The following is a 20,109-nucleotide window of genomic DNA, read 5'->3' on the forward strand; positions in this document are numbered from 1 at the left end:
CCCCCCCCAGTCAGGAGAGGCAGAGGAAACTGATGAACCACACTGAGACGGGATCGCGCTGCTGGCAGGAGCAGAACCACCCTCTGTGACACCAAGGGATGTCTGCTGTAGCCAGCTGCCGACTGACCAGGTGGGAAATAACCCCCCAACACCTGCAAGGCAACCACGGAGCCACACAGTGCTTGTGGCAGCAATCCTTGCAAACAGTGGCAGCTTTCCTCTCACTGTCCCAGCGAACACAAGTTGCTTTTGCTTAAACCATCCAACAACCCCCAAACCCTGTGGCAGCACCTTTGGGGCTGTATGATGTCTTCTGACCCCCACTGGAAACCCCCACTCCACCAAAGTCCTGTGCCACCATGCAGCCCTGCTCAGGCCCCCAGTACCCCCACCCCCACAGCCACTCCGTCATCTCACCCCGTGCTGGTCCTGGCCCTACAGCGTCCTCTGGCCTCGCACCTGCTGTGGGGACAGACATCTTCGCCCCACGATCCCGATGGGGGCCCATGGAGCCAGCGGTGGGTGTAGGCCCCAGGGAAGAGAGGGAAATGCAGGAAGTGGGGCTGGCGCGGGCAGCCGTGCCAAGGGGCTGCACACTGCTGGCTAGAGGGTTTCACGAGCGAGCCTGATATACAGCAACAACTGATACCAAAGCCATAATATTTACAGATGGGAGGCTTTGAAGGCCTAACAGCATAACCCTGACAGGAGGAAAACAAGGCACAGCTGCAGAAGCCACAGCTCTGTGCCAACCTCTGCATCTCCAGATCATTGAAAGGAATCATCTGCGCCATCATGCCCAGTGAAGAAAATGTAAAAAAAGAGGAGAAACATACAAGGCAGCATTGAACCAGAAAGGAAATGCCCCAGTGCTAGCACTGACAAATTTCCTGAGGAAGTGATCCTTCTTGGTGGCTTAGTATTGACTTTTCACTAAGATAGGTGTATTCTGATGTGCAGTGCTGCTTTCTGAGCCACAGAATATGCTAGAATATTGCTGAAAGGGGATCTGGTCAAGTAGCCGAGCTCACTGTGGTAGCAGTGAGACATGCCACTTCACAAAGTCTATTAACTCCAGGGAGTGCAAAGACACCTGGCCTGGGATTAAGACCTTCCACATACGTTTGTAAGTATATCTCATTTTAGAGCAGTTATGCAGGATAAAGGAACTAAATCCCTCTCTGGAGATGTTTCTCTGATGAAATTGTCTATTTTAGAAGCTTAAACATGATGCATGGTCTAAGTGTGGCAGGGTGAACCCCATCCTTGATGAACACACCTGGCTACGCATGCTTCCCTGCATCACCTGAGCCTGAGTGTCATACTCAGACAGAAAATCAGTAAGAAATTTTCAGCACAGCACTTGTCTTGGTTTGGTCTGGGATAGTGTTAATTTTCTTCCTAGTAGCTGGTACGGTGCTGTGTTTTGGCTTTAGGCTGAGAAGAATGTTGATACCGCAGCGATATGTTAGCTGTTGCAGAGCAGAGCTTGCACAAACTCAAGGACTTTGCAGCTTCTCATGCTGCCTGCCAGTGAGAGCTGGAGGTGCACAGGGAGCTGCAGGGGGTGCACAGCCAGGGTAGCTCACCCAAAGCACCAAAGGGATATTCCACACCATACGATGTCATGCTCAGTAACAAAACTGGGGCAGTTGAGCAGGTGGGCTTCCATTGTTCAGGGACTGGCTGGTCATCGGTCAGCCAGTAGTGAGCAGCTGTGCTGTGCATCACTTGCTCTTTTTTATTATTATTATTATTATTCCCTCCTTTCTCATTAAACTGTATCTCAATCCATCAGTTCTCTCACTTCCATCTTTTTGATTCTCAACCCCATCCCACAGTAGGGGTGGCTGTGTATGCCTGGCTGCTTATGCCTCCCCACATCGCCTGAGCCAGGCTGCCAAATTCAGAGAGAAATTTTCAGCCCAACTCTCCACTGAAAGAGAGATCTGTTTTTATTTTAGGAAGAATCGTCACAGAGAGACGGACAACATTTTACCTTCTCTTTGAAGGTCACCCGTGGCATCCAGAGCCTAAAATAAAATTAAAACAAAATTTCAGTCACTGATTTGTCATTCTCATAATTGTTTCAAAGCTCTAGTTAGGGTTATAATTTGTATTCACCTTTGTGGGCACTAATTTTTCCTCAAATGCTTCCTGCTCAGCTGCTGCTTCAAGCTCCGTGACAATCAACTTCAATTTCCCTTTTTCTCCCAAATCCAGCTCATGAGTCTGTCTCTCAAGAACTTGTTGCTTCACTGAGGAAAACAAAAGAAAACAGTGACAAGCTGAATAGAAAAACAACTGTATACATTAAACCATGTGGCATTTTCTACTGTTACGTTAGGACTCATACGTTTCCCCACTAAATAAAAGAGCTTTAAACTCATGATGCTAACATGGCACACAGGGGACTTTCCTCCTGGACAGGAAGAGAAGAAGCACAGAGGATATTACAGCAGCAGAACACAGCAGTGCTGTGTTCTTCCCTCAACTTACCAGCTGGGGAGAGGCAGCAGCAAGGAAGCATGATAAGACAGAGAAAAATTACATACACATCAATTCATGCACATGTGTGTATAAGCATTTACATGTATTTAACGTAACTGGAATTGAATGTTTGCTCCCCTGCTGCAGGTTTATGTTTCATATTTCTAAGATATCTGCAATTATGATAAAGATTAACTTACATTAATATAACTTTTTCATTCCAACTGCAATTTAGAGAATATTACTGTGCATCAAAATTAACAAATGTATATTATGTGGGTCTACATATATGGCTCAACGTATTTCACAGAATCATAGAATCATTTAGGTTGAAAAAAATCCTCATGATCGTTAAGTCCAATCACTGCCTGACACTTCAAGTCCACCACTAACCCATGTTCTTAAGCACCACATCCACATAGCTCTTGAATACCTCCAGGGATGGAGAGTCCACCACTTCCCTGTTCAAATGCCTGACCGCACTTCTGTGAAGAAATTCTTCCTGATACCCAATCCAGAGCTCCCTTGGTGCAACTTGAGGCCATTTTCCCATATCCCATCGCTTACCTGAGGAAAGAAACTGAAACCCACCTCCCTGCAAACTCCATTCAGGTAGGTGTAAGGAGTGATCAGGTCCCTCCTCAGCCTCCTCTTCTCAACATAGCCCACTTCCCTCAGCTGCTGCTAATGCACCTTGTTTCACAGCTTCATTGCTCTTCTCTGAACATGTTCCAGACGCTGAATATCCTTCTTGTAGCGAGGAGCCCAAAATTGAGTCCATGACTCAGTCCCTTCCCTGGCCCTGCTTGCCACACTGGTTCTGATGCAAGCCAGGAGCCATCGGCCTTCTTGGCCACCTGGGCACGCTGCTGGCTCATGTTCATCTGGTCGCCAGCCAGACCCTCAGGTCTTTTTCTGCCAGGCAACTTTCCAGCCACTCTGCCCCCAGCCAACACTGCGTGTGGCTGTTGTGACCAGGTGCAGCACCCAACATTTGGCCTTGTTGAATGGCATACAACTGGCCTCGGGCCATGGATCCAGCCTACCCAGATCCCTCTGCAGAGCCTTCCTGCCCTCAAGCAGGTCAACCCTCCTGAGCAATTTGGTGTCATCTGCAAGCTCACTGAGCTTGTGCACTCGATCCCCTCATCAATGTCATCACATTAATGTCAATATATTAAACAAAACTGTCCCTAGTGCTGAGCCCTGGGTGGCTGGCTGCCAACCAATTGGCCTCTGTTCACAATGACCCTTCAGGCCTGTTTTCTCACCCAGTGAACTGCAGCATATCCATCCAAGCCATATGCTGACAGTTTCTCCAAAAGGCTATGGGAAACAGCATCAAACGCTTTATGTCTTATCATTGACAAAGATTGGATAAAAGGAAAAAGGTCTTACAATAAGGGTGGTGAGGCACTGACACAGGTTGCCCAGAGAAGTGGTGGAAGCCCCATCCCTAGAGACACCCAAGGTCAGGCTGCAGGGGGCTCTGAGCACCTGATGGAGCTGTAGGTGACCCCCTTACTGCCCTGCACGTGCTGCACAATATGATGATTTGCTCCATAACATTTGCTGGCACTGATGCCATACTGAAAAGTCTGTAATACCCTGGATTTATTCATTTATAGCTGATTAAGTTTTACTCAAAAAACACCTAGAGGATAGCACTAAGCAATGAATTTAGGTTTGTATATGTACATGTTCATGTAGTATATTCTATATTGCGGATTATAGGTACGTAATATTGGATATTATATCATACAGAGTTGCACAGTACGTATCAGATGGTGAATCACAGAACAGCTCTGGTTGGAAGGGACCTTAAAGCCCACCCAGTTCCAACCCCGTGATCCCACCCAACCTGACCCTGAGCGCCTCCCTGGATGGGACACCCACAGCATCTCTGGGCAATAAACTACAATAACTACATTATGCCACACATAACAGCCTGGTGTTTGAACGCACACATGTATATATGAGCTTGCATAAAGATACAGCTTGTAAGCTACGCCTCACCAAGCCAGCATTTCCCTGCCCCCAGCCTGTTCCCAATCCCTGCCTGTCCCCGCTCACCGTCGGGTTGGGCGAAGCAGACGAGCAGCTGCCCGGCCCCCTCCCGCAGCTCGCACTCGCCGCCCCCCGAGCGCTTCGGGCTCTGGAAGTAGAGCAGCAGCTTCTTGCGCAGCGCGGCCGGCGGCTCCGCGGAGCCCCAGTCCCCCCGCACCAGCAGCGGGAAGGAGCCCGGCCGCGGCCGCGGCCGCGGCCCCGTCCCCGCCATGACTGCGCTGCGTTTCGCTTTCGCTTCCCAAGCCGGGCGTAGCGGCACGGGGCATTTCCCGGCACAGCCCTGCGGCACAGGCCCAGTCCCAGCCGCCGCCCCACCTTTCTCTGGTGTTGTTTCTTTCCAGGTTTTTGAGCACTATTATTTACATTATGCTTTTTAATCAGAGATATGTATCATAGAATCATTAAGGTTGGAAAAACCACTACGATCATCTAATCCAGCCGTCACCCATCCCCACTGACATGTCCCTCAGGGCCACAGCTCCATGTTCTTGAGCACCTCCAGGGACAGTGACTCCACCACGTCCCTGGGCAGCCTGTACCAGTGAATCACTGCTCTTTCTGAGAAGAAATATTTCCTGCTATCCATCCGGACTCTCCCCTGGCACAACTTGAGGCCATCACCTCTCGTCATATTGCTGTCACCTGGGAGAGAAGCTGACTCCCACCTCCCCACAACCTCCTTTCTGGGAGCTGTAGAGAGCCATAAGGTCTCCCCTGAGCCTCCTCCAGTCTGAACAATCCCAGTTGCCTCCGCTGCACCCCATAAGACTCGTGCTTCAGATCCTTTTCAGCTCCTTCTCTGGACACACGCCAGGGCCTTAATGACTTTTTTTTTGTGCTGAATGCGTGGGGCTGTTGTAAATGAAATGCAGGACCTAGCCCTTGGTCTTGTTAAAGCTCATCCCATTGGCCTCATCTCATTGATTGAGCCTGTCCGAACTTCCTCCCAGATCACCACCACACCCTGGGCCCAGCCCTCAAGCCTGTTCTTTACCCAAAGAAGAGTGTACTTACCCCCACCGTGGGCTGACAGCTTCTCCTGGAGAACAGGCCCTCCTTTTGCTGTTAACGTATTTGTAAAAACATGGTTTTTTAATCTTCTACAACGGTGGCCAGATTAAGTTCTAGCTGGGATTTTGCTTAGTTTTCTCTCTGTGTATTCTAGCATCCTTTTTCTTTGAGTTTCAGAGGAAGTCGGGTGCTAGCCGCCCTTCTTTCCCACCAGCTCTTCTTATGGCAGACAGGGACGGCCTGTTCCTGAACCTTTGAGATTTCCTTCTTGAGGAATGCCCAGCCTTCCTGGACACCTTTGCCCTTCAGGACTGTTTCCCCAAGGACTCTCTCAACCAACGTCCTAACCAGTCCTTTCAGTCTACGCAATAAAATCATAATAAACCCTTAATAACAGTGGAAACAAGCTATTTGCTTTCAGAACCTTAGATAAAGTTTCATTTTAAAATGATTGCAGGGGACATATGAAAACGATGTCAGCGCAATATGTAGGTTGCTCCGAAAGTCATGCCTATTTATTTCCATGGGAACTACAACAGATACAAAGAGCCCAATAACACTGTTGGGTAGAGCAAATTTTCAGCTACAAAGCACTGTTTTTCAATTTAGCCACCATCATTAGCTATGCATTTTTGCCAGCAGTGAACAAAAACCTGCACTCAAAAATCCGCACCAGGAGAGGTGACCCACTGTCACCACTGCTCAAATGCACCACCCAGCACCTCCCCGTGCTCACATCCACTACTTGGTCTCTATAAACCTTCAGCAAGCATTGATGAATGTCAAGAGATGCCATTTTTTTCCCACGTGGAGGAATTAAATTTCACACTTTTGTTTCAGCCTCACTTCCATGTCAGATTGCCCCTCTGCTGCCATCTGTCACACAGCAACAAAGAGTAACAGAATATTGGTGGGAAGATTCAGCCTCTACTGCCATGCCACCAACATCCACCTCCAACATCTTGGGCCAACATAACAATATAGGAGGCATTAACTGGCCTTGAAAATTAAAAAAATGACCTTAAAAACAAAAAAAAACCTTTGCCCTCTTCTTTTCTGCTTAAGATCACAGGAAGGGCACTACAGCTGGTGCATGACAACCGAAACATCTTCCCAACTTTTACTTTCCTGGCTCTCTTAGGCTCTACCTAGGTAACTCAGGCATTAACTACTGGTAGAAAGTTGGGTCACATTTACAGAACCTCTTACTGACCTGCCTGGGAGGGCTATTGTGTTAAAAGCAAGTAAATCCATGTTAGAGATGTCAGTCTCCAAGCGCTCAGTAACTGACCCGTTGAAAACCAATGCTAAATGTTCAGAGATCATTTTAGACAAACACAAGCCATTAAGTACAAATAGTTCGTTTATTGAGAACTGTAAATGACAGTCTGCATCATAATTAATGATAGGTTCTCACACTCTTTCAGAAATGTGACACCAAGTATTCAGTCACTGGCTAAGAGAAACTTTCACTCTCCACCAACACCACTGCAACTAGGATGGCCAGAATACTGCATGGAAGGTCACCGTAGGGGAGGCATGGGATTTCTATTGAAAACTGCTGTTAGATTACATGACAGATTGCATTTGCCTTAAACACATTCAGCTACTCTGAGAGGAAAAAAATTAGTCTAGTCTATGTTCATGATATCAATTAGTACTATAGGCTGCTTAAATGTAAACATGCCTTCAGAATTTAATTTGATAAAACTATAAATAGTTTCCACTGCATATTTAGTTAATCTGTAGGACAGATTTATAAAACAAAGGCTAAGGGACATGCAATCATGGCTGCAATCAAAATGCTCATCGAGTGAAAGTGATAAGGTGCTCCGGATAAGCTTGAATATCACTAAATATGATAAACATGGATGGATTGTTCATGTTATCAGTTGAACTGTCATACAGATCCACACTGTTGCCAGCATTTTTTGCTGCTGGAGTAATTGCTCCTTGTGTCCCCGTGGAATATTCTCCAACAAGGACTCGAGCCAGGTACATGTGCTTCTTTCCATTTGCATCTGGTTTTGAGTAGGTGTCATGAGCAGAATAGCTCGCATTGACAGCAAAGTAAGTTCCATTTCCATACTGTGCAGCTGTTGACAAAAAAAAAAAAAAAATTCTGTTTAATTAATAGCATTTACTGTCACGAGATCCACAAGCTCTAGAGATGGCAATTTTGTTTGTTATTTGCAATAGGGAGATTTAACAAATCATATAGTTTTGCATACGTGTCAGGACTACACAGAGAGCGTGGCAAATTATTCCTAGCCCTATCCAGGGAAACGAGTAGTTTTGAAATTCACATTACCGTGCCTTCCAGCATAGCTGCGGTTAAATCCATAGCTGTTAATGAAGGTTAATGAATCCACACTTGTCCCATGGAACAGAAGCTTCTCATTATTTTTGTTGCCATTTTTGTCATCCATTTGGCACTTTTTTATTTGGTAGACTTTCCACAAAGATGGGTTCTGTATCCTTTCAATCTGCAAAGTTTGAAAATAAAACATTCTTTTTTTCTTGTTATGAAAAACATGAGTGTATCAACCATTCAGTGTTCCAAGATTCTCCTCCCAGCTACAAACTGCAGATGCTAGATTATAAAATAAGTTGGGCACATCGCCTCAGACTTCTGCATGGCTGACAGCAGAACCCAACCCAGACCACCCAACGGGTGCTTTAGAAGTAACTGCTGAAGATTTGTACCAAATACCTCAGCTGCAACATCAAACTGATGCCAATTTAAATCAGTTAATCAGATGATACTGCTGTCACTAATCTCTTATTCTCTGGGGGGAACATCCTACATAAACGCTCATGCAACTTGACTGTTGAGTAGCTGACAGCTCTGCAGAAGAGACACTTACATGCAGATGTACTTAGTCTCCTGTCACTCCAGGAGTAGCTAATGCTTGAAACTAATAGCTTGAGCCTGAAAAATTTACTAGGAAGTAGATGACATCAAAACTGGCTTCATACAACCAAACCAGCTCAAATCAGAACAACCCCACTGAGGATTGACACGTTAGCAAGCAATCTGGCATATGCTTCTAGACTGCCAGAAGTGAACAGTCCACAGTGCTGAAACAGTATGAGTATTTACATAGATGTAAGTAGTAACAACCTGCCCTGGCAAGTTGCTTTACATGTGTTTCTGGATAGCGAATCCCCTCTGCTTGCTGAGTTTTGATACCTGATCTAGCACCTGATTTTCTGGCCCTGCCCACTGGAGAGGGTTTGGAACTAGATAGTCTTTAAGTTCCTTTCCAACCCCAGCCATTCTATGATTCTATGAATAAGCAGAAGAGAAGAATGCGTAGCAGCTACATGAACATTGACAATACGCATGGGCACTTTGACTAAAATTGCCATACTCCACATTTTCTCAGCATCATAAAACTTGATTTCAGAAGTAGTTTCTTCTTGGGAGCAGAGATATTTTACACCAGGCTTGAAGGCCATAAGGATCACAGCCACTAAATAACTGCGTGGTTATTGATGGTTTTGTGCAACCTTTTCAGATAATTACCTAATATATATATATATATATATGTACTTTTAAGTCAATTATGAAAGTAGATAAAAACTGTGTTCATTTCTTTTGCTGTAAAGACTTGTCCAACAAATCCCAATGGAATTTATTTTTTCCACTGTTTACTAGTTATTATTCATCATCTGTATTAATGCTTAGAAATGATTACATGCTTTTACCTTTTCAATTTTTAGATTTAGTGACGGAGAGGTCCTCAGAAACATTTCTGCCACTTGTTTGTACTCCTTTGTATCTGGTTTTAGTTCCACTACTTTGACTTGCTGATTTTGCATATCATCCCATTTTTCAGGGAGCGCAGTTGATTCTTGATCTGCAGAAGAAGCACATCAATCATTTACCCAAATCTGCTGCTTAAAGCAAAATATGCCCTGCTACAAACCCCTCTGAAAGCTTACACATCTAGCTTATCATTATTGCCTGTTTGCTTACTGTCAGCCAAGAGTCCCTCTTTTAAAAACAAAGAAAAAAAACCAACCAACAAACCAAACAAAACGCAGAAGAGCAGGGTGCTTTACTTTACAGGTTGTCATCGCACTGACAATTGATGTGTTGGACTGGAGAGCTCCTTGACAAATCTGTTCTTCACAATCAAAGGAGCATTTGCAACATCTTTATTTGCCTTCTGCCCATGTTAGTGAGGGGACAGAAATTTAACTCTCAACAACTAGGAGCAAAGTATCTGAACAAGAAAGACAAAGGTTGGAGCTCCAATAATATATTCTTTGCCTGAAAAGCAGAGGTCTACCTTTCTCTTATTTTGCATTGAGCTCTGTTGTCAAACAGTAACACTGACTGATGCATTCACCGAGATCACCTAGCACATATTAGGTACCATCAAATCAAGAGACTGTCATCTTCTCAAAAGCAACATGAGAACAGAAATGATTTAGAATGACATCTAATTATTGCTAGTAAGCCTGTTAAGAACCTCTGAATGCATTATCTACATTTCCAACAGTTTTAAATAACTGAACAATTCTTTCATTGTCATTTCCCCCTCTAATACCTTCTCCAGAAATGGACAAACAGCGTCTAACAATATTCTACATATTCTTCCTATTTCTTACTCTGTCTCAGCTAGATACAACCTAGCTTTGTGTGTGAATATCAGCCCAACCCACTGCGATGCTTTTACTAACCTGCAGATTTATCAGTACGTGTAAGTGTTATACGTTGTCCTTTCTCATCTGTAGCATATCTACCTCCTATATCCACCGTGTACTTTTTCTTGTTAATGACAACTGAAACATCTTTCTGCTTTGCTATAAAAGCACTTTCCAAGCGCAGATTTGTCATACTGTCAAAGGACACGTAGGAATCTTTTTCCAAATATTTCCATTCAATTAAGTTTTGATAAAGTTCTGCCTTGATCGTTTCATATTTAGCAGTTTTAACCCTGAGGATCATTTCTTGAATAGCTGAGTAAGCAAACCAGACATCCGAGCTAAATCCTGTAATTCGAATAAAGTTGTCTCCCAAGAAAAGAGCCATATTCAATCTCTTTTGTAGGTCACGCAGTTCCTCATACTCCGCTTCATCAAAATCCAAGATGGTGTCATCCTTGATTTCTCTTTGAAACTGTTCCTTCAAAATTGTACTTTTCAGCCAGGTTTCTGCTTCTTCCACTTGTTTTTTGCTTTCACCGCAAATCTGAACAACAGCCATATCAATTTTGTTTTCCAAAACTGCTTTGCGTTTTTCCTTTGGAGGATGTTTCTCAGGGAACAGGAATGCTACAGTGAAAGACACAAATGCTGTAAGTAGCACCACTTGACAATGTTTAATATTAAACAGATTGATTTATAGCTTCTATTTAGAAGTGATATGTACTTACATGCCATCCTGGAAATAAGCGATTTTGATTTAGTTTTACCAGGACTTTCTCTTTTTTTCATGCTTGTATGGAACACATTCAGCAGATGTGACTGAAAAATGATGATTTTAATAGTTTTCAAAGATGGAGAAGAGTTCCTCCTTGCAAAGTCAGTTATTGCATCCATCATCTCATCAGCTACCATATCTGGAAGACGGCCTGCCTGACCTGGAACAAGTTACAAATATTTAGCCTTGAAAAGGATTATAACATTCTTTAAAAGAATAGTTATGATTGTTCCCATAATCACGTGGGACACAAATGACTCACAACCAACTTCAGGTTGGCAGTTTAGAAACGGAAGCTTACTATTGCTGACGCAGCAACTGATAAGGTAACAATGTTGATGATATGGTTTGGCTACCTGATGAGCCAGAGGACTGGCTCTCAATAGGCCAATAGGCAGCTCTTCACTCCTAGAACAGCTCTAGTTTTATTCACGCAAGATGTCCCACCACACTGAAACCCTAAACCTGAATTCTCTTACTATAAGGAATTTTGCTGATCTAACCAAAACCACAGGAACAAAAATGGCTAGTCTGACATTTTTGACATGTTCACATTCCATCTATATCATACCCACTTGTGCATCTGCTAAACAGAATTCCATCATCTGCTGATTTTACCAACAGAGAATTATCTCCCTGGGTTTAACCAGTGAGTTGCTTCATATATCATACTGTGCTAACAAATATTTATTGTTCTCCATAAACGTATGTATATATATATATATAAACAATAAACTTGAATTCCTGTTATCAAAAAAGAATCAGCTCTAGAGCACTCGTACTCGTTACCTAATAACTAACTGCAAAGATTAAGTTTCAGTCTCTTTATAAGTTGCCAGTGACGGTTTTAAAGTCTGCAGTTTCTGAATATATTTTCACTAAAGAACTGCCCCTCCAGACAAGCTAATTGTTTCACCTCTGAGATCTGCAGAACTGCACGTACTGAACCAGTTCAAAAAGGAGACACAAACCTGTTCCAATTGCTGGGAAGGTAACAGAGGGGTACTGCTGTAATTCACATTCTTGAAGCACTTTGGAGACTGGCACTTTGATATCATCTTGCGCAACAAAATGAATTATTTTTCTGCATGGCAAGCTTCCTGCTCGGGTGGTTATATAGCCATCATGAGGCTGCAAGGCTGAAACGTAAGCAGGAGTAATTAAACAATCAACAACTATTTACAACATATATATATGCACTAATTGTCATTAGGAGATAAGAAATGATGACAAATGCATCCCAAGACAAGCTTCAAGTCTCTTTCCACATGCTGATAAATTCCCCCTCTCTTTTATTTTTACTTCCCGGGATTCACTTTATGTTTGTGAATTATTTGCCCTGTTTGCCAAATAAAGTTTTGGGTGTCTTTCTTTTTCAAGTTTGCTCTGCAGATGCGAAAAACTTCATGCAGACTAAGTACTACACTCAGTCTTTACATGAGACCGCTCATCTCCTCCTCATAATTCTTTCCCTTGGTGGGTCTTGAGAGCTGGCCTCCTCACCAATGACTTTCTCACTTCCCTTATTTTGCAGGCTTTTAAGCCACATACTTTTCCACCCTTACTCCCCATTCATTGTTTGCTGTTCACTAGCTGAATTTGGTCTACAAATGCTCTTCTGAGGCAAGAACCCAGATGCAGTGATTTTCCCCCTTAGTCATACAGAGGGTACAGCAGTGGGCTGCTACTGAAGACAACAGTAAACATTTTCTCACTCAGGGATGAGAAAAGAAGTTGCAGGTAGAGAGTTGCTCCCAGTGAGATATGGCTTCTCTATTAAGAGTTCTGCTAACATCATCCCCAACGCGTATCTGTGTTCTCTGTAGACTTGTCTATATCATTCAAAGCTTTACGGGAATAAAAGGATGCAGTCATAGGTAGATCTAGTTCTTTACATAGGTTTAGATGCTGTTTTGTCTTGAAAATGCCCTTTCCTTTCCTTGTTAGATGTTTTACATATATCACATTAACTGATTAAAAACTAGTTGATGTGAGACAGTGCCTAAGACAGATAGGTGAACAGCAGGCACTGATAAAGAATTCCAACCAACTCCCTCTCATGCAAGTGAGGCTTCAGAAAGGACAGAAAAGTTGCACCATACCTAGTTCAGCACATTCATTTTCAACCTCTTTCCCAGCACCTTCCAAAATTGCTTTAGAGACACCTTAAGTGAGAAGAAGAACATGATCCCACGGTTACTACTGTTAATTCCATTAAAGTCCTGCCTAAGGCAGAATCAGATACTTCATAGTCTCTCTCATTCTTGGTAAAAGCACAGGTTATAATTGAATAGTATTGTTTAAGTTTTAGGCTCATGCTTTTCAAGTTAAAAAAGACATCTTGAGAAACCTAAAAAGTTTCACTGAAGTAAAAACCTCAATGAGATCCATCTCCTCCTTTAACATAAAAGATGTTCTGTACAAAGATTCTATTGAAAAATTCAAGTTATTAATTTCACTTTTCTGCAAATCTTAAACGCGTCATCATGCAGCACAGAATAACAAGAAAGCTTCCCACTCACCTTACCTAGTCCTCCCAACCACATACACTATTTTCATGTGCAATATCAACTGAAGTACCTGTTTTGAGGTTGAAATTTTGGTTTGTTATGTTTACAATGACACCTCCTTTTTCCTTGGTAATATCACCAGCAGCCACCTGGAACGTGATGGAGCCAATCGTCATTTCGTATACATCCTGTGCTGGGTTTGAAATGGGACCAAAGAAAGCTGCAAGACAGAAATACAGACACTGAGCAGAGCAGCATTCATGGGTACAATGCCTACCGAGACCACAGTTCGTCTCTGGACTCTACCTGCGAGAACACTGCCCGCATCATTAACTGAAAATCGTTCCTTCTCATGGGACTCTCAGACCAGCCTTCACCTACTTCGCCCATCACTGCTATTTATGCTGAAATAGCAGAAAAAAACCAAACATCTTTTACCACACACCTGCTATAGAGACGTTTCTTTGCAACATCTACCTGTATCAGCCTTTATGAAACGTGAAGGTGTGACAGCAGCAAACTTTGCAGGTCTCGCTGCTTCGCTCTTGTCTCACAGGGAGTTTTTGGGCAGGTTCTCTACTACACGACAGCAACTTCTTTGACTATGCATTATTTCTAAAAACTTGATTGAGTTTTCAGCAAAGACTCATTTTTGACACCGCAGCCCCATTAGACTGGATAGCGCTGAAGACATTTCAGGTTGGTTTTGCTGTTCATCTGAATGTAGCTTTGAGAGCATTTCAAAGAGGCCCCGTTAAGACACATAAGCAGCAACTGACCAGTTCTTCCCAGGAGATAAGAGAAGACTGCAGCAGGAAAAGAAAAGAGCCTCACTGTACCCTCTGCTATCCTTACTGTGGGGACGCTACACACAGATAATGAATGACAAGAATGTTTTTCCTTAGCGTCTCCAGCACTGTTTCAGATGTCATGCTCATCCTGAAAATACTACATACCGCCTTTACAGCATCCACTTGGACTTTGGGAATAGCAAGCTCACCAAATATGTAAGTATCCATCATGAATACACTCCCCGGAAAATTTAAAAGCTAATAATAATAATAATAATGATAGAAACCCCTACGCCACCCTGAACACAGCTACTGTGAAACAAACTTACCTGTGTCTTCACCAGCCTCATCTACATCATTGCCACACCGTCTCTCAAATTCACTTGAAAATGCCTAGAAAAGGAAACTACAGTCAACCCTTGTAGTAACTTGAGTAGAAGCATAGAAACCTGTTCTAATGTGACACTGAAAAAGGGTGGGATGCAGAACACTGGTTTGTCTTCTACTGGAGAGTTTTACCAGCACGCAATCCTAACATAATTATTCTTCCTAGAAGACTTCAGCTAAACCCATGGAAAGTATTGTTTTGCCAAGAGTGAAGACATCTATGCAGAAGTTGCAGCAAGTCTGTCTGTAGGTGAGCCCTAGGTACTGAAGAATCAAGCAAGCTCATAGGATAAAAGAGTAATTACACTTTCATCTGCATTATTGCCAGAGAATAGAAAAGGACAGGAAGCAAGCAGGGCTGTACAGGACAAGCTACATGCAAAAGAGACTGTCAGCAAACTGTTCTCTGCTTTAAAATGAAAACAAGCAGCCCGCAGATTCTTTGGAGAACACCACATAGCCACATACCATGAGACAGATCCAAACAGAATAGCATGTAATTGAGAAAGAAAAGCATGGTAACTCACCTGAATATTATTTACGTCTTTTGGATGCAACAGAAAGTGAACTTCCTGAAGTGAATTTGTCTTCTTTTTACTACTGAATTCATACGCCTTGTCAAACAGCAATTTAGCAACAACAGAACTTGGGAACCCTAAGACCCCTGTTCCAATCGCTGGGAAAGTAATAGACTTTAAAGATAGTTCCTCAGCAGTCTGCAGGCATTTTGTGATGATCTTGCCCAAGACCTGTAAAGCACAATTACTTCTGCAATTACTCAAAGTTAGTTTTTCCAGAACGTGCAATTCAGCTAAAAGGGAAAGAGCTATCTCTTAGCATTAAAGTACAATTACACATATCAGAAAGAACGTATCAGTCAACAAGGTATGAACAACACAGCTAAAAAAACAATAGCCCAGACTCACTCATCTCCTATGATGGTCTCCCTCATTTCAAAGGAGAAGTTGCATTAAATCTTCTATAAAGCCCATTCAAACTAAGAGTTTAGGCAAATAGAAAACCCTTGTACCTTCATTGCAGGTTCACTTCCCTGTGACCATCCAGGTGTGACAGCATGAAACACATATCTGCAACCTAGACTGTAACCTCTAGTTGTGAACACAGATCCTTCACCAGGTGATTTTCCTAGGCCTTCTTCATTTAATTCTGCCTGAAGCCTTGGCCCTGCCTTGCTTAGCAAAGCTTTGGCGAGTTGTCCTTTCTCAAGCTGTAGATCTCCACCAACACTGATGACAACACCATCTGTCTGAAAAACACGCAAGCAAGAACTCCAGCTTTAAGTAACAACTTTAACGCTTTGTATTGATTAATCAAATAGAGCCTATCTGCTGATTTGCAAGTGAAGTTTCAGGGCAGCAGTTGGAGCTAACAAGGCTTTGGGATAAAATAGAGAAGTTGTGCTTAGTTCTAATACCATGAGCCTGCTTGAAGCAGTATAGAAGCTGAGTTAACAGTGGAATAAATTTCAGCCTGAGAGAAAAAAGATAAAATTCTGCATTCCCCAGGTCAATATCCTACAGGTGCAGGGCAAGCCAGGCAGCTTTGGGCCAAGGGCTCAGCAGTACAGGCACGGATCAGCTGTGCTGCTATGGGACAAGGTGGATCCAAGAGCAGCCAAGCTGCTCTCACATGGCAGGGTACTCATTAACTGGCACTGAGCACCTGCTCTTGTCTCTGCACAAGCACCATATGCACTGCTGCATTCTTGCAATCAGGATGTCTAGATGACAGACTCACGGATCTTGTTTGTTGTGTTTTCTTTTTAAAGTTTTTTTACCTCTTTTCATATTTTAAAAACGTGCCTCACTTCAGCCCGGATCAGCAGCCGATCATTTAAAACACTTACTGTGGCATCTTCAATGCTTCCTTTTTTCAGCATGATGTCAAGACCTTCCTCAGTCGTTACCCATGCAAAGTTCATGCTACTTTGAAAAGTCGCCTTTTTGCTAGGCTGATGCGCTGGGCTGTTAAGAGGTACGCCATCTGAAAACACTTCTTTCAGTGCCTTGATGAAAGCCTGAACGTTGTCGTCTATGATATCCACAAGATGAATCTCCTTCAAGTTGCTTTTCCCGTTGAATTCTTCCAGGGTTTCCTTGATTCCTGATACAATCGCATTTACGCACCTCTCCAGCGGGAAGCCAAAAATCCCTCCGCTTACAGAAGGGAAAGCTATGGAGTGATGATTATACGTATCAGCCAGCTGCAGGCTCTTTCTGATGGTCTTTTTTAACAAGTGCACACACCTTCCTGCATCCTGCTCGTTCCACCGGGGCCCAACGGCATGGATGACCTGTTTGCAGGGGAGTTTCCCCGCTCCCGTGATCACCGCGCACCCAGGCTGCAGGCACCCGCTCTTCTTCACCACCTCATCACACTCAGCCTGCAGCTCTGGGCCAGCTGCTTGGAGCAGCGCCCAAGCGAGGCCACCAATGTGTTTTAGGCCTTCGTTTGATGCATTCACCACAACGTCAACGTGATGAGTGGCCAAGTCAGCTTTATAAACCGCTATTAGAACTCCATGCACGGTCATCTGCGTATAGCACTTGCCCGCGCTACTGCATTCTTGTTGTCCTTCCGGATATTCTTCTGGCTGCTCTTCCAGCCTGATTAGACAGTTAAACTCATGTTTCACACTGGCAGCAAAAAAGGGTTCTCTTTCTTTGAAATATGACTTGACTCCTATCTCATTAATTACCACACGCTTGTAATGCAGACCGGACAGCATTTGCTCAACGAGGGTAACTCCCTTCAGCACCTCTCTTCTCGGTCCGCTCAAGGATATAACTTTACTAAAGTCAATTTTCACACCTTTATTCTTTAAGTCATCCAAGACAGAGGTTTTCTCTCTCTCGATGTACATGAAGACTGCCGTGGGCTTTCCTCCAATGACTTTTTGTACTTGTGTGTTCTCATCTACAAAGTTAAAAAGTTCTTCAAAGGCTTTCGCTACTGCTTGAGAACAACCAGCAACAATGATCTCACCCTCTCTCTGAGTGACTGTCACAGCCTCATTAGAGCAGTTCTCCTTAGTGAGCGCTGTCCATTCCTCCTTCTGGAGGACTGACTCGTCTTCTATAGTAATGACTTTGTAGTCCAGTTCCTTCTTTAGTTCTTCTTCTGCTTTTAGGAGAGTTTCATTGTCATTTCCCTTCAAGAGGACAGCATCTGGGCCAAGCTCATAAAAGGCACTGATGTGTTTTGACAAAAACAGGCTCTGTGACAGGGTTTCGTTATCAATACGCTGTAAAAACTGGAAAACAAAAGGGCTGAGAACAACAGTTTTCTTTGCCATTTTTTGCATATTACCCAATATGTCCCCTTTAGCTTTATAAACTTCCTCACGCAGTCCATACAGGTTAATTATCTTCTGCAGATGATCGTAAGTTAGCTGTAGAGCTGGGAATTCTATGCGAATTCTTTCTTCAAGACCGATACTCTGCAAAATTGCAAAATCCCCTGCACCTAGAAACACTATTTCCTCCGTTGTTTGCTTTTCTCTTTCAATTTCTCTGGTGACTTTTTCTATCAGAAAATTCAGTTCTTGGACAACATTCTTCAGAATGTCTTTGTTGCCTACCACAACAAGTAAATCCTTGGAAGTAAATGGGATCATCAAAAGTTCATTGTGGTTAAAGCTGGTTCCAATGGCTTCCCACACCTCTGCACTTACTTTAAGCTTCACTACTTTGTACTTTGATAAGCTATATGAAAACGCTGTGGAAACCACTGCATTCCATGTCCTGATCAATCGAGCCACCGATCTCTTCCTCTCAGACAAAGCAGCTGAAGGACGCAAAATAACTTTTGTCTCTGCAGATTTGACTTTAGGCCACGTTATCTCACAATGACAACTTGCCATTTCAGAACGTATTGCTTCAATGAGGCTATTTTTCCTCTGTAAGAACTGCCAGATATACGGGTCCAGGGGCACTGTAACTGGATCTGGTTTTTTTATTTGTGGCCCTTCCTTTCCATATAGAGCTGTTCCCAGTGACGCATAGTAAGGATAGACAGATATCGGTGTTCCGTTGAGCAAATGCTGCTGCTTTGACAAAACATTGTTTACATCTAAAACAAACAAAACAGAGGATTATTGCCAACACTTAGCCCCAAGAATCTTTAGAAACAACATTTGCTTACTACAATGTTTACGCGTAAGAAGAGTTTTACATGAATCTTCCCCCCTTTTCAAACAGCAGTAATTCCAAATTACTGAAGAGCTACTGGTTTTAAATGCCAAAATCTAAGCTAGGAGGAGGCAGCTAAGAACTAATGCTGTTACCTCCAGGATGAAATACATGCAGCACAGCACTGCCTCCATCCCCATCTCTGTGATACTCTACTCAAAGTGCCTAACTGAGCCGTCTGGGCTGCTACTCTGTTTGATCACGACACAGCTCCTCCGAGCTGGTTCATCAGAGCAAAGCAGCCATTTCTTCAGAAAACCCACACTAAGTGAAAGGGCCACACGGAAATAAGGGCTTCACATCTCTGCATTACCTTGATGGTGCTTGAACGTAATGATGGCTGCACCTTCATCATACAGCTGAAGAACGTCTGCTACTTGCGCACCTCCGTTCTTCTTGTTTTCAAAGTAGATAGATATATAGTCATTGTGTGTGTTAGGTGGTATATTTTCAGCTCTAATAGAGGTTGTTAACTCAAGGAGACGCGCAGTTAAGTTTTGCTGCTTTGCTCTTTCGCTGTGATTTAGCTTCTTAACGATGTCCGCTGTAGCTAGAAAGAGAAGTGGGGAAAAAAACAAACCCAAGATCAAACCAGCAGCTCCTTCCCTGCTATGATATGAGTAGGAGACCACCGAATTACAAGCCATCTGTCAACATGGTGGTGCCCATACGTCCAGTTTCTGTTGTCTATTGTTCACCAAACGGTTGATCACAATTACTGAGGTACAGCCACCACAGCCAGAAGTTCTCTCAGACTTAGTTCGGTAGCACTTGGTCTCTTCAACCCCAAAAGAAAATAAGTTCAGGTTCATTTATACATGGTCAGAAGGAAGCTGAGTTTAAATGTGGGTTCTTTCAGTTTCGTGATAAATACATTTTATGTTTTTGCTATCTCCCACCCTGTTATCAGGATGCTAACGCCACTTTTAGGTCTGTCAGGCAAACACGTATCTAAGTGTTTAAAGGATCCACACATTTCCTCAAGGCTACACCAATAATTTGGGTCTGGACCAGGCAGAGAGGCAAATCCTTTCCATCTCCTACAGCAGAAGACTCCATGGGCTTCTCAAAGATGAAAAGTTCATTTGGTTAGTTGTGCCACTGACTAAGCCCTTGACAACTTCAAGATCCCAGAGCAGCTTCATTCTTACATGTTACCAGCACTACAGCCATTCCCACACAATTGATTTAGACTCACATATCACTTG

General features: G+C 43.4%; 1 protein-coding gene across 4 annotated transcripts in view; it reads right to left on the reverse strand.

Annotated features, from left to right (window-relative positions):
• Window positions 1-20,109, reverse strand: part of PARP14 (poly(ADP-ribose) polymerase family member 14) — a 37,389-nt gene that overhangs the window by 14,522 nt on the left and 2,758 nt on the right. Inside the window, exons 5-17 of one of the 4 annotated variants that reach the window (XM_021398508.1) lie at window positions 19,215-19,451; window positions 16,558-18,782; window positions 15,721-15,957; window positions 15,218-15,439; window positions 14,633-14,696; window positions 13,583-13,732; window positions 13,105-13,167; window positions 11,974-12,141; window positions 10,956-11,162; window positions 10,261-10,854; window positions 9,280-9,431; window positions 7,880-8,054; window positions 6,914-7,664 (exon numbers count right to left, since the gene is read on the reverse strand). In XM_021398508.1, the coding sequence (XP_021254183.1) occupies window positions 7,375-7,664; window positions 7,880-8,054; window positions 9,280-9,431; window positions 10,261-10,854; window positions 10,956-11,162; window positions 11,974-12,141; window positions 13,105-13,167; window positions 13,583-13,732; window positions 14,633-14,696; window positions 15,218-15,439; window positions 15,721-15,957; window positions 16,558-18,782; window positions 19,215-19,451 (4,784 nt within the window). In that variant the 3' untranslated portion in view covers window positions 6,914-7,374. Of the gene's footprint in view, window positions 1-417; window positions 613-1,999; window positions 2,034-2,124; window positions 2,259-4,563; window positions 4,784-6,913; window positions 7,665-7,879; window positions 8,055-9,279; window positions 9,432-10,260; window positions 10,855-10,955; window positions 11,163-11,973; window positions 12,142-13,104; window positions 13,168-13,582; window positions 13,733-14,632; window positions 14,697-15,217; window positions 15,440-15,720; window positions 15,958-16,557; window positions 18,783-19,214; window positions 19,452-20,109 lie in introns of those variants that run through there. The other 3 variants (XM_021398511.1, XM_021398509.1, XM_021398512.1) reach the window with 3 other exon arrangements.

This window comes from Numida meleagris, chromosome 5 (assembly GCF_002078875.1).
Source record: "Numida meleagris isolate 19003 breed g44 Domestic line chromosome 5, NumMel1.0, whole genome shotgun sequence".
Taxonomy (NCBI): domain Eukaryota; kingdom Metazoa; phylum Chordata; class Aves; order Galliformes; family Numididae; genus Numida; species Numida meleagris.